The following is a 15,171-nucleotide window of genomic DNA, read 5'->3' as shown; positions in this document are numbered from 1 at the left end:
CCCCGCCCAAAAGAAAGGGAAAAGTTCACCGACAGAAACTAGTAAACCACTGTCTTTATCAGCACCATTTTCAGGGTAGAGTGCTTTGTTTGTTGTTTGAGATCAATGAGATAGGTTTGCACTTTTGTTATCTTTACTGCCAACGTTGACTTGTGATCAGAAAGGGTTGAGTAAGTCAGTCTGTACAGAGGTTGAAGGAACAAGTGAGGTAAAGTTTCACCCAGACAGGTCACTCTGACCCAGTTCAGTTTCTATGCACCACATCTGGAACAAACTCCCAGAAAGCTGCAGGTCTGCTGCAACTCTGTTCTTTTAAGTCAACGCTAGAGACTTTTCTTTTTTAAATCAAGTAATTGCCAATTCCTCTTGCACTGTAACTTTTATTCTTATTTCATACCCGTCTTATACTATATTAGCTAAATGTTTTCAGTGTTTTAACTGCTGTTTATTGTTTAATAATAAAAAGCTTTTTTGTGGTTTGGGTCCTGGAGGTTCCTTCCTGTCCTCCTTGGAGCTGAAGTTGGAGTAGATGAGGTAGAAGAGTAATATCCCCATGACTTCCAAAAGGTGTCCTGAATTTGATACTGCACTAACAAAATAGTTGTTCTTCTAGAGCTTTTAACTGTGGAAGTATTAGAGTAAAGAGGGACCTCTCTGTGTGTGTGTGTGTGTGTGTGTGTGTGTGTGTGTGTGTGTGTGTGTGTGTGTGTGTGTGTGTGTGTGTGTGTGTGTGTGTGTGTGTGTGGGTGGGTGTGTGGGTGGGTGGGTTTAATGTTTTACCAGAAAGAAGGATTTTATATTGTGCTTGCTGTTCTTTCAATTGCACAATTGTTTCAGTGTTATTAGAAGTTACAAGAAGTTATTAAGAACTTAAAGTATTACCAAACCCCCTCTACTTTTCTCCCCTGCCTATCTCCATAGGACCGTTCACTCACAACTTTAAGGTTTATTCTAATTCGGGATGTAACGGTATGAACATTTTACATCACGGTTATAGTGACCAAAATTATCGCGGCATTTTTAAAAGTGTGTTCAATATCTTCAGAAAGCACTGATAGGCCTACACAAGTTGAAATACTTTCAAAAAGTAACAGTGTTTATTATATTACAAATTATAGGCAAAAGTGCAACTTTTAACTCCAAAGAAACAAGGGTTCAGCATGTAAACAGCTTATTTTTCAGGAACATTTCCAGTAGTGCAGGTTTAAATTATACAAATCCAAACATTCAAGCTAAGACATGAAGAACAATATGTAAACAAATCAAAGAAACACCACTAATTATATACTTGTTTTCTTCATCAAACTGTGCACATAAACACTTTAAAGTAAACCTTAAATAAATAAGACAAATGTGCATTATGCATTTAAAATAGATAGCCACTATAAACAAATTACAAAAATAACTACAACCATATGTAATCAAATCCAAATGTTCAAGTGTTGATGACATTAAAATAAAAAAATTAAATATATAAACAAATCAGTGGAACAGAACTGATTGTATAATTCTTTCCATCAGCAACAAATAAGATGCTGCTGATCTAGCATCATTTATGTATGCATCTCTATTCACATTCATGTAAAAATGTCAACATATTTACTTTGTTTGGTTTAAGTAGTGATCTAAGAGGGGAAATCAGGCACCCGCTGGCATTGAATAGTCTCTCAGATAGAACACTGGTTGCTGGGATACACAAAATCTTTCTTGCAATCCTGGCAAGATGAGGCAGCTCTGATGCACGGCCCCTCCACCACACCAGTGGATCATCCTCGGCTGGAATGGATGGCAGAAACATGTAGACCTTGATTTCCTCCTTCACTGTATTTTCTGGGGTGGCTGGAACTGAACCATCTTCAGATCTCTGCTGCCTTGTTGAAGTAACTTTTTTTTTTTTTAGCAACCCAGCCAAGCCTTTCCCTTCTGATGCTCCTGTGCAGGTACTGCTGGTGCTTTGTGGTTCCTGCCTGACTTGTGCAGGTGTCAGCTTCAAGGCCTCCTGGACACCGCTGTCAACTACAGCATTTGGAGGTTCATCTAAAAAGTTGGGGTCAATGAAACAAGCCATCTGCATGACATCCTTTGCCTTCTCTGTCTACCTCTTGATTATGTCTCCTCTCTTTACCTGTTTCATCTGCTTGGTCAGGGCTGGATCCTCATCATTTTCCTCCAGGACATCACCAGTGATGTGGTCAAGGACTGGCTTAATGGCCGATGAAGTTGCTCGTGTCTCTGAGCCAAGCGCATCCATAAACTTGCTCTGAGGTTCAAGGAGCTGGGGTCCGTTTCAGAAAGCAGGTTGAGTGAAAACTGATTTTGTTAACCCTGAGATGAGGGACACTCTGGGTTTTCTGTTTCAGAAAGAGAGGTTAATCAAACCTGAGAGAGAGAGGGGTAACTCCAGCCTGTTTCAGAAAGAGAGGGAACTTAACCTCAGAGTCAGTTACTATGGTAACTGAGCCTGGGAACCTAACCTGGTCGGGAGCAGGTTTTCTTCAAGAAACTTTGAGTTTCTCTCAGTCTCCTCTCTCTGACACAGCGCTCTTTCATTTCCTCAGTCATTCATTCAGTCTGTATCAGGCGCATTTTAGCGCAGTTTGTTATCTTCTTCAATAAAAAGTGATTATAAAACATTTTTTGTTCCGAACATGGCATTTCTTTGTGTCGACGATCCCGTTGATGAAGAATCTGTAGGCTATTACTTCGTTAGTTAAACATATGTCGGGAGATGATATTGAGGTCTCGACTATAGATGTATTTTCATTTCCAGATAACTACATATTTGAGCGGTATAGTTTTTCTTCCCAATCTATCAGTTATGTAGCCTACAGAACCTTATCCATCCTCATATCACTAACGCCACCCATCGTGGACATGCTCTACATCCCAGCACATTCTTTTTGTCGCATTATGTTTTTTTTTGCCAACGGCAGTTTTTCTTTACAACATAGGCTACAGTAAAGCCGCTCACACAGAGCCGTCAGAAGAGTGTGACTCGCTCTAAACGTGTTTTAAACGTTTTTGTAGCGTTCCCCGGACACAAACCAGTAAGAGCTAAAAAGAAATAAATGATTGTAAATCATATTTCTGTTAATGATGGGATTAGTAGTAGTTTACTTTTTCGCCCGCAGGATTGCACCTAAATTAAATTATAGGTGTAGCCTACTACCATTTTTCACCAGCAATATTATAGGTTAGTGTGATTAAATCTGAAATGAATACACTATATTAGAGCTTACGCATGGACTCGAGCAGCAATTTTCTCCCACACCAATTCTCGCTATTTTATTGCAGCCGCTGTGATGCTTTTTTTAAAATCTAAATACATGTTCAAACCATAGACTGTATATTATTAATACAGTCTATGGTTCAAACTCGCTGTATGTGGCCTTGAGTATTTCTGCCGACCAGTTTGTTTGTGGTTGTTGCCATGGTGAATCATAGTATTCATGCTGCCTTTTTATAGTGGTGGTGAACCTACTCCAAGTTGACTGAACCAACTCAAATCAGCTGTTCTGGAACCGAAAACTCTGAGTTTCCCATCTCAGGGTAAATCAACTCAGAGATCAGGGTTAGACTCAGAGTTTGTTAAACCTCCTTCCTGAAACGGACCCCTGGTAGAGTTGCTCCATAACAACTACGTCAGCATCCTTGGGCATCAAATGCCAAACTCCCCTTTCTGCAACTAGTGTCGCACAGACTGCCTGCTGCTGGCTGAGGAAACACTCAAGCATCTTGTATGTAGCTCCCCATTGCGTCACTACATCATGGATGAGAGCCTTCTGTGGCAAGTTGAGGGCAGCTTGCTTTTCTGTCAGTCCTCTCTTTCTCTTCCAGCTCCGTGAGAAGCCTTGGACCAGATCACGACAGGCCCTGACTGCTGTTTCAACTCTCTGAATTTTCAGAGCCTTTGAGGTGGCCAGGTTCAAATTGTGACCGAATCATCCAAGCCACAGATCTGGGAACTGTTCAAAGGCCTTGATCATGTTGGTTGCATTATCTGTGGTTATGGAGACCAGATCTGTCTTGTTTATCACCCACTCATCCAACATATTTTCAAAAAACTCTAATATTTTGAGCGGAGTGAAGCAGTATGATTCCAATTGCCAGTCTTGGGTGAGATAATGAATTGTAAAGATGATGTATTGTAGACCAGCCCCACTTTTACTGGTCCAGAGGTCAGTAGTTGCAGCAAAGAATTCACCCTGAGCCAAACCTCCTACCTTCCTAACATCAGCTTTGACTGCGTTGTACATATTTGGTATTTCAGTCTTTGAAAATAAAATGCGTTAAGGCACTTTGTAATGAGGCACGGCAACCTTCATCACCCTCAGGAAGCGAGGCCTTGCTACCATTTGGAAAGGCATCATGTCTTTTATGCAATAGGAGATTGCTGCATTTAGGTCTTGAGCAATTTTGGATGCAGGCGCATAAGCAGACTGTCTTTTGAATGCTTGCTCAAGTGTCTGTTACTGATGAACCAGTAGCAGTACTTGGTTGCCCCACTGCATGTCCTCTCCGTAAAAAAAAGAATAGCCTTATCATTATTGTTAGTCATTTTTATTATCATTAGGCTACCATTCATATCAATATTCATACGATTTTGCCTACAGCTGTTTTTGTTGCTAAATCAAAAGAAAACGATTGGCTAGAAATTAATTATCTTACGGGACAAATAATGTGTTGTGTTTTCTAACACGTGGCTCAAACTGTCACTGTGTGACTAAGTCATTTAAAGTTTTCCAACTCCACTAGAATTAAACAATTTACTGAACTTCGGACAAATATAAATTATGCATTCTTATAGAAATCAAGAAATGCATTCAATGAAATACTGTAGTCTACTACTGTTTAATAAACGCAACTCAAATGGGCATCCGTCTAGCTCTGAGGCTAAGGTTAAGAAAAAGTGTCCCGATTAGTTCCACATTTCACCACTGAACGAAAATGTGCATTTTAGGTAGATACTGCTTTTGGTAAGGCTTCTGTTTACATTATTTACAAGTTATTAATAAGTAAGACAGAGGGATCATTGCATTCTCCCTCAACCCGAAGTCCCCACACCATGCATTTGAGCTAAAACATTAACATTATCTTACTTTGCATTGGCTATAAAGTTATGGGTGATGCACACGGATATGAGTCAGGAGATTTGACATATTGCCGCCTTTTGCAGCAACTTTTTTCCTGCACATTCTGCAGATAGCATCACTATCTTTAATCAACTGTTTCTTCGGTATTCTTATAATAACCAAAATATGGCCGTGCTTCCGACGTAGTCCTCTTAGAGGGCTGATAAATGTCCTGAGTACTGTCATCTCCTCCTTCCGCCATGATTCCAACTTTACAAAATGCACGTTTTAGGCTACGCAGTGTGCCTGCATGGCAACTTCAGGAGACTCGGATGAAGCAACATAAACTTACCAACTTATGAAATTGTGAGTCACAAAGAGGAAGTGACACATTGCTCATCTCAGGAAGAAGATTCTTCTTTTCTCTTTAACACACATCAGTTCAGAGACTCTGACAGGGAAAAGCTGAGAAAGGACAGAGAAAAAGCCTCAAGATGGTTGAATTCAGATGGATTAAATTGTTTTTATTTCTAATAAAGATGCTTCAGTTTAAAGGTAAGAGTACATATAAAATATAGAAATACCAGAAACAAAAACTAACTTTACAAATGCTACAATTTTGCATACAGTGACTTTCTTCAAAATAAGGAGGAAATACATCCCACTGGAGCTTTTTTTGTCGTTGTATCAAAACATTATGGTTGCAATTTTAAAATACATCACTACTATTGTGAAACTGTCATAGTTTGGTTAGGTTTAGGCACAAAAACTACTTAGTTAAGTTAGTAAAAAGAGTGTGGTTTTGGTTCAAATCCGTACATTTGTTATGTTACTTCACTTACGGTTACGCGCCTGATGCAGAATGTGACGTAGTTTAGTTTTTCCTGTAAAGTAAAAATAAATCACCGTTTACGTTTCTTTTCAAACTGGACACCAATCCCGGTATCCTACCTCCTTACACGTAGTTTGGAGCTCTTCTTCATCAACTTACTTTCTTATTTGCTCCCGTCATCATGACTACAACCACTAGAGGGCGGTGTCAACAATACAACGTAAATATATGTTGTAAATGCTGCTTGAACAAACGACTTTCTGTGATGTTTTTCAGAGGACAGTCTCATCTACAACTATCCTCACACCAACTCTCAATGTAAAAGCATATTCGTATTTCAGTTTTTGATTTTCTATTTCATTTCAACAGCAGTGAATGGACAATCTTCCCCCAGCTTTGTTGTCAGAGTTGGAGATGAAGTCACTTTGCCTTGTGAAAATAGGAGACATGTTCAGGACAAATGTAACGGTACTTATTGGATCTTCAGTGATTCTGGAAGCACGTTATCGTTATTGCTGGTGGACCTTGGGAAGATTGTTGAAAACGCCAAAGCTAAATCAGACAGACTGAGTGTTACGGAGAACTGTTCTCTGGTTATAAAGAAGGTCACAGAGGAGGATGTCGGCCGTTACACCTGCAGACAGTTGGAATCAGAACGTGAAGATGCTCACGTTTTCCTGTCTGTTATCCACAGTGGGTATTTATATCATGATTTAACTGCTCAAACTGTCTGTTTAGAACAATATACTGAAACAATACGATAATTAGGAATGCAATGGTGAAGTTAATTTAACTTTCTCTCACAATATCTCCGTCTTCACCAGTGACTGAACAGAAGGACGCTGATGAGGTGACGTTACACTGCTCTGTGTCGACAGATGATCATTGTAGACACACGGTGGAGTGGCTGTATGAGGGGAAAGATGAAGACATAAGACACACAGATATGCAGAAATCCCACTCTGAGTGCTCAGTTAATTTGACATTTCTGACTACTCCTCTCAAACTGAAGCCAAAGTATCATGAGTTGTTCAAGTGTGAAGTGACAGATGCTGAGACTCAAAAAGTGCAGCGGTTTCCCTTCAGCCCTCAGTCCTTGGGTGCGAAACCAGGTGAGATTATAATCACTTTAATCTGACATAACTCACAATCTACAATCATATCTTCAAAGGTTAACCATGATCTCCTTTCCATTTACTTACTGCAGATGATGAACCTGAAATATTTTTTCTCACCACACAATTTGTTTGCTGTTGTCATTTCATTTGTCCAGGTGAGTGATACTTCAACAACAACACAAGGTAGCGACTCAAAATATTCTCCTTGTCTCGGGAAGTATGAATGTCAAACCAACACATGGCTTTAAATGGAGATGCTTGTGTAAGGAAAAGAACAGAAAGTATGAAATATATCTTTATTTTAATGTCCAGGTTGGTTGAGGTTCATCATTGTGTCTGTGGGTTTAACAGTACTCATAATAACTGTTGTGGCGGTCTATATATGGACAAGAGCCAAAGGTAAGAAGATTCACAGATTTCATTTTTATAAACAAGAACATTTTAAAACGTGGATTACAGTATGGAAACTAAAGTAGGCTCTTTTTTTGTCTTTTCAGGCAACAAAAGTCAGATGGATGGCAATGATGTGAGTTTTGAAACTGAATAATCAAACACTTGTGTTCAGGCTGTTCTCACGAACCATTCGTTCCTATAGATACAAAAAATAATGCACTGTAATTCGTATGTATGCCGCGTATCTTTTGCTTTAAGCTCCACATTGACTTCAGCTGTATAAGACTGTGCCGGTCCACGTGGGGAGGAGAGGGAGGAGATCAGGGTGGATGGCTGGGTCCGAAAACACAAGGAGTGTGTCTCAAATCGCGCGCTTCCCGTAGTGCACTAAGGGAAGTGCACTTCGTACACTATGTACTTACTTGCATAGTGCGTAAAATTTGACGGGGGAGTATTGTCTCAAATCGCGCACTGCCTTATGTACTTACCGGAAGTGACGATCAAAACATCTCAGTCCTCCTCCTTCTTCTTCTGTGAAATTGTGAATTATACCCAGGGCAGAGCATTCTCACCATACATTTCTGCCTTGTTCATCAAAATTAATGGGATTGTTTTTATTGTTGCCCTCTGTTTTATGCAACCGTAAACATCTAGGTATGATGATATTCATGCTTTTGCTCTTAATTCGTTGTAAAAAAAATAAATAATCAAAAATGGCCATTTTGAGTTATTTAGCAAAATTGGAGCAATTAAAATTGTGTCCAACTGACATATAACGTTAACATAGAAAATAGTCATATTATATGTTTACATAAAGGGTGTTTATTGCAATAGCTATTAATTACAGTGAAAATACAAGAGTGAAAGCAGAGGCAACACAATAGACATTTAAATAGATCCTATTGTTCTATTCATTGCTGGCCCTGTATTTTGATGGTGATTTGAGGGGGGACTTCAGACTCTACAGCAGGATCCTTTAACGGTACATCCTCGGTATGGCGTGGGACCCGTCATCGAGGCCCTTGTCTTCCTCTTTTGGCTCGCCAGCGGTACATCTGATCGTGGTTTAGCCAGAGCCTTTGCACCGTGCTGTCCACAAGACCAGCAGGGAAATCCTCTCTCTCCTCCCCCAGGTCGTTCTCCTTCCAGCAGGGGAGGACTTCCCTCAAGTTGGAGGCATTGTCCGTGTCCCTAACGATTATATAAGTCAGATCAGGACAGAAACTGCACTGTTAACATGATATAACATAGCATACATTAACGTACTGTAACATTAGTACTAACGTTGGCAGCTTAATGTGTATTTACCAGATCACACATCTAACGCTAAAATTGTCTGCAGTGATAGTTTAAAAACAACAACCGTATACCACAACACATGTAACGTTAGCTAGGTTATAACTGATTTGCCAGTGGTTAAACCAAAGAGCATAGCTAGAAGTATCGGTAACTTCGCCGCTGTTAGCTAGCTAAGGTTAGCTAAAGCTAGCTTAATAGCACGTCAAATTACGATGCAAATAAACGTTATAATTCGCGGTAAAAAAATCATCACTGACTGCAAAATTAACCACACATACATAAACAGGTTGCGTATATGTTAAAAAAGTATAGCAAAAAGACTAATGTTGAACTTACATTTGGGTGTCGCTGTCGCGTATTCGGCCGCCATTATCGAAAGTTTTTCACTTTTTGGTAGCTCCGCCCCTTCCGCTGCGTAGCCAAGATGGCGACAGTTGAGTGTGGAAAGTGTCCATCAATCCACACTCAACTTTTTCACCGTTATGAGTGCACCATCCGGGTACTTGTAGTGCACTGCATTTACCACACTTCGACGAGTAAAATTTTGAGTGCACTCAAATAGTTAGTATAAGTACAGAAGTGCGCGATTTGGGACACACCAAAGGCTTTCAAGTGGGGGAGTGGAGTTAAAGGGAAGCACAAGACTTTCACCCAGGAAATGGTTGTTCTTGTCTGAGAGTACTACTTAAGGGGGCCGGTGTTTTAATCCAAACCACAATCTTTTTTTCTAATCTTCACTAGTCATTTTGGTGCTTAACAGGCCGTCTACATTGCAAGTGTAACATATGCGGAGCGGATGTTAAAATCTATGCTTCCGCTAAATGAAACTGGCTACACTGGACATGAGAGCAGCATGTAAGTGATGTGTATGCTCTGCGGAGATCAGCCTTACAAGTGTAAAAACAGGAAAGTCTTCTATTTATATTTTTACGCAAGGTGTGTGCAGCCTTTTTACACAGAAATGGATCATAAAGTGTCCATATTTCTTTTAAATTAAACTACTCATGTACAGGAAACGACTTAATGACTGTCAATGAGCCTTTTTGTTTTGAGAGTCTCTGTTTTTATTTCTCGTTTCCTGTCACATGCGTCCTTTCAATAACAGCTGACAGTAGATTGAGGTTTCCCACCGCTGTGCTGGCTCCAAAAAACTGAAGAAACAACAACAATCCCAGAGGGAAAGCTCGCTGTGTCTCTTGTGAATCACACAATCCTACGGCGTGTGTGTGCTGCAGGTGTAGCCAGTTATAAAATACACTCTGCGGCAATCCCAATCCGCGAACTGTCCACAAACATTAAATGTAAACTACACTGTCTATCTCCGTGACGTTCCACTTCCAGGATTGTTCAGGAGCCGCCGGAAATTCCACCGGATGTCCGTTACCTTCCTCTTCCTTTGTGTTGGCGTTCTAACCTCCGGTGGATTTATGAGGACTATGGTTAACTGCTCCTCAGATCTCTGCAGGGTAAATCCAGACAGCTAGCTAGACTATCGGTTTTCTTTTGCACGACTAAAACAATTTTTGAACTTACACATGTTCCACCAAAACAAGTTCCTTCCAGAGGCCATTTTGCAAAGCCACCATTGCTTCCTCTGGTGTTTAGCGCCACCCAAGATGATTGTGATTTGTTTAAAGAAATGCCAATAATCCAGAGCATGTTTTCTCCCATTCCGGAATGCTGTGTGAACTCGCCAGACCTTCCTTTGCAGTGCTGTGGAGGAAGGTCTGGCAAAGCGAGACTATGGCCCACATGACGATCACATTTTTTGCCGGCTAAACTCAACCGCTACGGCCTCTGAAAAGACCAGTAGTCATGTGACCGGCTGGCGGTCACCGTACTTTCCTTGGATATCACACAAATTGTTGTGCATACCTTTTCGTGCAATATCAAACAAACCTGTTCATGAGAACCCGTTGTTGTATTTATGGTATTTCACTGTTTATTATAAGAATAATTAGTACTGACTGTATTGTTTTAAGTCTAAGTGGCTGCAGCAACAAAGGAGATTTATTTGTTCCATTTGATCTCAGAATCTCCAGTATGTTGTGTTGTTTTTCACAGGAGCATCATGATGAAGATGAAGGTACAGTGACCTATGAAAACGTTGGAGAACCTTCGGTTTCTATCAGACTCCACTGATCAACAACTTCAACATCAACTCACCAGAAAAATGAGTCCACTGCACTGAAACACCATCTCAAGATCATGTTGGGTTTTATATGGCTGAATGTTTTTTAAAACTGTAGATGTGAAAAGCATCTGTCAGAATGTTATTTGACATGTTTCTTATCATATTATCATTCATGTCGTAGCTTTTCCTAGTTTGCCTTAGTTGTATCAATGTTTGTACAGAAGAACTAATCTTTAAGTAACTTTTCATTTAGGGTTGATTTAAACATGTTTGGTGAAAGTCGAATATGTTTTTCTAGATTTTGTAGACTAAAGTTGAATAAGCTGAGAGTTTTAGTCAAGTCAGTAACTGTCTTCTCTTTATTGTCACTGATAATACAATGCAGTCCGTTAATAAATATGTTTTTGGTACCGCAAACAAGTTTCTACATAGACCTTCTGGCACAGACATAGTATAAATGTGAAGTTTTTTTTGTTAAACAGATTATGTTCTGTAAGATAGAAACTAACTGGGCCTCTCCTTAAGGTTCAGAAATTCAAGGAAATCAAAAGCTGAAAGAGAGATGGTGATATGCTCCTCCTACAAACATTCAGCAACTGTTAAAAGAGAGACTTTGAGGAAGTAACACGTCACTCATCACAGGAAGTAGATTCTTTATTTTTAACATGCATCAGTTCAGTGTCTCTGACAGTTGACAGCTGAGAAAGGGACAGAAAGAGAGAGAAGCACGATGGCTGAATTCAAATGGATTAAAATGTCTTTATTTGGGATGCTGCTTCAGTTTACAGGTAAGAATACATAATATACACAAATACCAGAAACATTACAAAATTCAACTATAAATATTAGAAATGGTAAGTTAGTATATGAAGTACATTTTATTTAACTAAGAAAGACAAGTCTACAGTTTGTTTTAAACATGAAATTTGGATACCGAATTAAACACATTTACAAACTTCCGATGTATCTAAAACTGTCCTCACACTAACCGTCAGCATGAGAGCATATTCATATTTCAGTTTACTTTTCATGTCTCTCTCATCTCTTTCACAGCAGTTACTGGACAACACCTCTCCACTGTCAGAGATGGCGATGATGTCACTTTGACTTGTGAAAATGTGGTAGATGGTCAAGTTAACTGTGACTGGACTACCTGGGTCTTCAGAGGTTCAAGAAGTGAGGACGTAGATCTGGTTACTGGTGGGAAGATTGTTGAAAGAGACAAAGCTAAATCAGCCAGACTGAGTGTTAGAGAGACATGCTCTTTGGTTATAAAGAAGGTCACAGTTCAGGATGTTGGTCTTTACCACTGTCGACAGCTCAAACCAGGACAAGAAGTTGCAGACACTCAGATTGAACTATCTGTTATTAACAGTGAGTATTTACATCATTATAATTTCAGATCAAACTGTCTTGCCTGGTTTGACTTCCAATCTCACAGTCAAATCATCACAGTGTCTGAAATGTGGAAATGAAACAAAGAATCATTCTAGTTGTTTTTTTTCCCCGATACATCATTACATATAGCCTATTTTCATACAAACAAATAATATTCAAATAGAAGTAAGTGTACTCATGGGGACAACAACCAGAAGTGCCGGTACTGGCCCATTTCAGACACTGCTTGTTAGAACAATGAACTGAAACATTATAATAATCGATGAAGTAATTTTGTCTTTATGTTCTTTATCAGTGGAGGAATATGAAGAAGTTGGGCGGGTGGAGCTGTCCTGCTCTGTGTCGACACGTGAAGTGTGTAGACACACAGTGAAGTGGCTGTATGAGGGGAAAGATGCAGATGGAGATATAAGATACACGGATATGCAGACTCCACAGTCTAAGTGCTCAGTTACTGTGACTTTTTTTATTTCTAATCTCAAGCAGAAGTATCAAGAGTTATTCAAGTGTGAACTGACAGATGGTTACACTGGAAAAGTGCAGCTGTTTCCCTTCATCCTTCAGTCTTCAGGTAAGAAACCAGGTGAGAATTGAATTTGAGAATTTGAATTGATGTGTGGCATTTTTGCAGATGTTAAATCATGAGGTATTTTATTGACATATAGTTTGTTTGTTGTGTTATTTCTTTTGTCCAGGGGAGGACTCAACAACATCAACCACGATGAGAACAATTGAAAGCGGCAGAAAATCCAGAATCACCTCAACAACACCTGCTGTCAGTGTTACTTCATCATCACCACAAGGTACTGACTCCAAAGTTTAGTTTATTATTCAGTCTTTCTCTCCGCTTTGGAAGCTAAAAGTATAAATGCTATTTAATTTGTCTGGGTGAGCACATAGCATCAACAACAACTTTATTGACAAGTGAAAGTAAGACCAACAAGACAGTACCTGTTATCGGTGATACTTTAAAGTGATGGTTCGGAGTAATTTAACCCTAGGGTCCTTTGCACCATGACCTCGAGCAAAACAACCCCCAGAAGCTTTTTTCACCTGGGTCGAACATTGGGAGAGTTAGTGTTATCAGCTGAATAGCTTAGCATAGGGGCTAATGGATCCAGGTTTGTATCTCGTAAGTTACCCCACTAATAATGCCAGAAATGATACCAAACTTCTACACTAGTACAAATAGGTTATGTACTCATGAAAAGATGGATTGGAAAGTTTGTAAGTACATCAGAAGTTTAAATAACACTTGCCTGCTGGCTTCTGCTCGTTGCTGCTGCTACTCTACGCTAACTCTCCCAATGTTCGACCCAGGTGAAAAAAAAGCTTCAGGGGTTTGTTTGGCTCGAGGTCATGGTGTAAAGGACCCTAGCGTGAAATTACTCCACACCAACACTTTAACAACACCAGGTAAGGTAGCACTCAAAATACTCGTGAAGTCTGAATGTCAGACCGACACATGGCTGCAAATGGAGATAATCACGTTGGAAAAAGCACGTTTATTCACTTTAACTACAGGATTTTTGAATCGAACAGAAAGCTGCAGCCAAAACATATTTCATGTTTTCATTCTAATCTTCAGGCTGGTGGAGGGTCATCGTGGTGTCTGTGGGTTTAGCAGCACTCGTAATAACTGTTGTGGCGGTCAACATATGGATGAGAACTAAAGGTGAGAACATTCACAGATTTAATTTTTATGAACAAGAACATTTTAAAACGTTGATTACGCTGTGGAAACTAAAGTCGGCTGTTTTTGTTTTCCAGGGACAAAAGCCAGATGGATGGCAATGCTGTGAGTTTTCAAACTGAATAATCAAATGCTTGTGTTCAGGCTGTTCTCACGAACCATTCGTGCATATAGCTACAAAAAGTAATGCACATATTTCTAGCTGTAAGCCCCACATTGACTTCAGTTGTATAAGACTGCTCCGGTGCATATAGCTACAAAAAGTAATGTACTGTAATTCGTATGTATTCCACATATTTCTAGCTGGAAGCTCCACATTGACTTCAGCTGTATAAGACTGCTCCGGTCTGCGTGGGGAAGAGGGAGGAGATCAGGGTGGAGGGCTGGGTCCTAAAACACAAAGTGGGGGAGTGGAGTTTAAGTTAAAGCAAAGCACAAGACTTTCACCCAGGAAACAGTTGTTTGTGTCCGAGAGTACTACTTAAGGGGCCAGCATTTTAATCCAAACCACAATCTTGTTTTTGTAATCTTAAAGTGATGGTTCAGTAATTTACCCTAGGGTCCATTGCACCATGACCTCGAGCCAAACACCCCCCCCCCGAAGCTTTTCACCTGGGTCTAACATTGGGCGAGGTTAGCGTGAGTAGCGTTAGCAGCTGAATAGCTTAAGCGCGGGGGCTGATGGACCCACGTTTGTATCTCTTAAATGATCCCACTAATAATGCCCGAAATGATACCAAACGTCTACAGTAGTACATATAGGTATATGTATTCATAAAACGATGGATTGGAAAGTTTGTAAGTACACCAGAAGTTTATGTAAATAACACTTGCCTGCTGGCTTCTGCTCTCTGCTGTTGTTGTTGCTGCTGTGAGACGAGTGCTTAGGGCCGTCTACAAATTACAACACCGAAAAGAGATGCAACAAAAATATTTTTTAATTTAACTTATTTTTTAAAGTAAGTGCTGTAATATAACTAGCAGGAGACAAGTAATAATTGAGGTAAGTTTGGAGACATTACCTTATTTAATCATTAAATTAATAAATATTTTTGTTGTATCTCTTTTCGGTGTAGTAATTTGTAGACAGCCCTAAGCACTCGTCTAACTGCAGGTAGCAGCAGCAGCAGCAACAGAGAGCAGAAGAGAGCAGACAAGTGTTCATAAACTTCTGGTGTACTTACAAACTTTCCAATCCATCGTTTTATGAGTGCATGTACTAGTGTAGACCT

The 15,171-nt window shown here is 39.9% G+C and overlaps 1 protein-coding gene across 2 annotated transcripts; it reads left to right on the top strand.

The window, feature by feature from the left end:
• Positions 1–5,527: 5,527 nt before the first annotated feature.
• LOC114573380 (uncharacterized) lies at positions 5,528–12,953 on the top strand. Of its 2 annotated transcripts, XM_028605554.1 has the most exons (10): positions 5,528–5,627; positions 6,274–6,597; positions 6,729–7,016; positions 7,112–7,177; positions 7,335–7,421; positions 7,520–7,548; positions 10,779–11,636; positions 11,902–12,222; positions 12,542–12,829; positions 12,942–12,953. In XM_028605554.1, exons 1-7 carry the CDS (start codon positions 5,567–5,569, stop codon positions 10,854–10,856), a joined length of 933 nt encoding a protein of 310 aa, XP_028461355.1. In that variant the 5' UTR covers positions 5,528–5,566; the 3' UTR covers positions 10,857–11,636; positions 11,902–12,222; positions 12,542–12,829; positions 12,942–12,953. The 2 variants fall into 2 exon arrangements, with proteins under 2 accessions (XP_028461355.1, XP_028461356.1); XM_028605555.1 differs by lacking the exons at positions 7,112–7,177; positions 11,902–12,222; positions 12,542–12,829; positions 12,942–12,953 and having other exon boundaries at positions 10,779–11,631.
• Positions 12,954–15,171: the final 2,218 nt, after the last annotated feature.

This window comes from Perca flavescens, chromosome 18, assembly GCF_004354835.1.
Source record: "Perca flavescens isolate YP-PL-M2 chromosome 18, PFLA_1.0, whole genome shotgun sequence".
Classification (NCBI taxonomy): Eukaryota; Metazoa; Chordata; class Actinopteri; order Perciformes; family Percidae; genus Perca; species Perca flavescens.
Note: the sequence above shows the minus strand (reverse complement) of the source record. Positions and strands in the feature narration are given on the sequence as shown.

What these genes read in the sequence shown, in the direction of transcription:
- LOC114573380 (XM_028605554.1), top strand. Translation starts at nt 5,567, where the DNA reads ATGGTTGAATTCAGATGGATTAAATTGTTTTTATTTCTAATAAAGATG. An exon ending in AAAGATGCTTCAGTTTAAAG is followed by an intron (nt 5,628 to 6,273) that starts GTAAGAGTACAT and finishes TCATTTCAACAG; the next exon opens with CAGTGAATGGACAATCTTCC. An exon ending in TTGTCATTTCATTTGTCCAG is followed by an intron (nt 7,178 to 7,334) that starts GTGAGTGATACT and finishes TTTAATGTCCAG; the next exon opens with GTTGGTTGAGGTTCATCATT.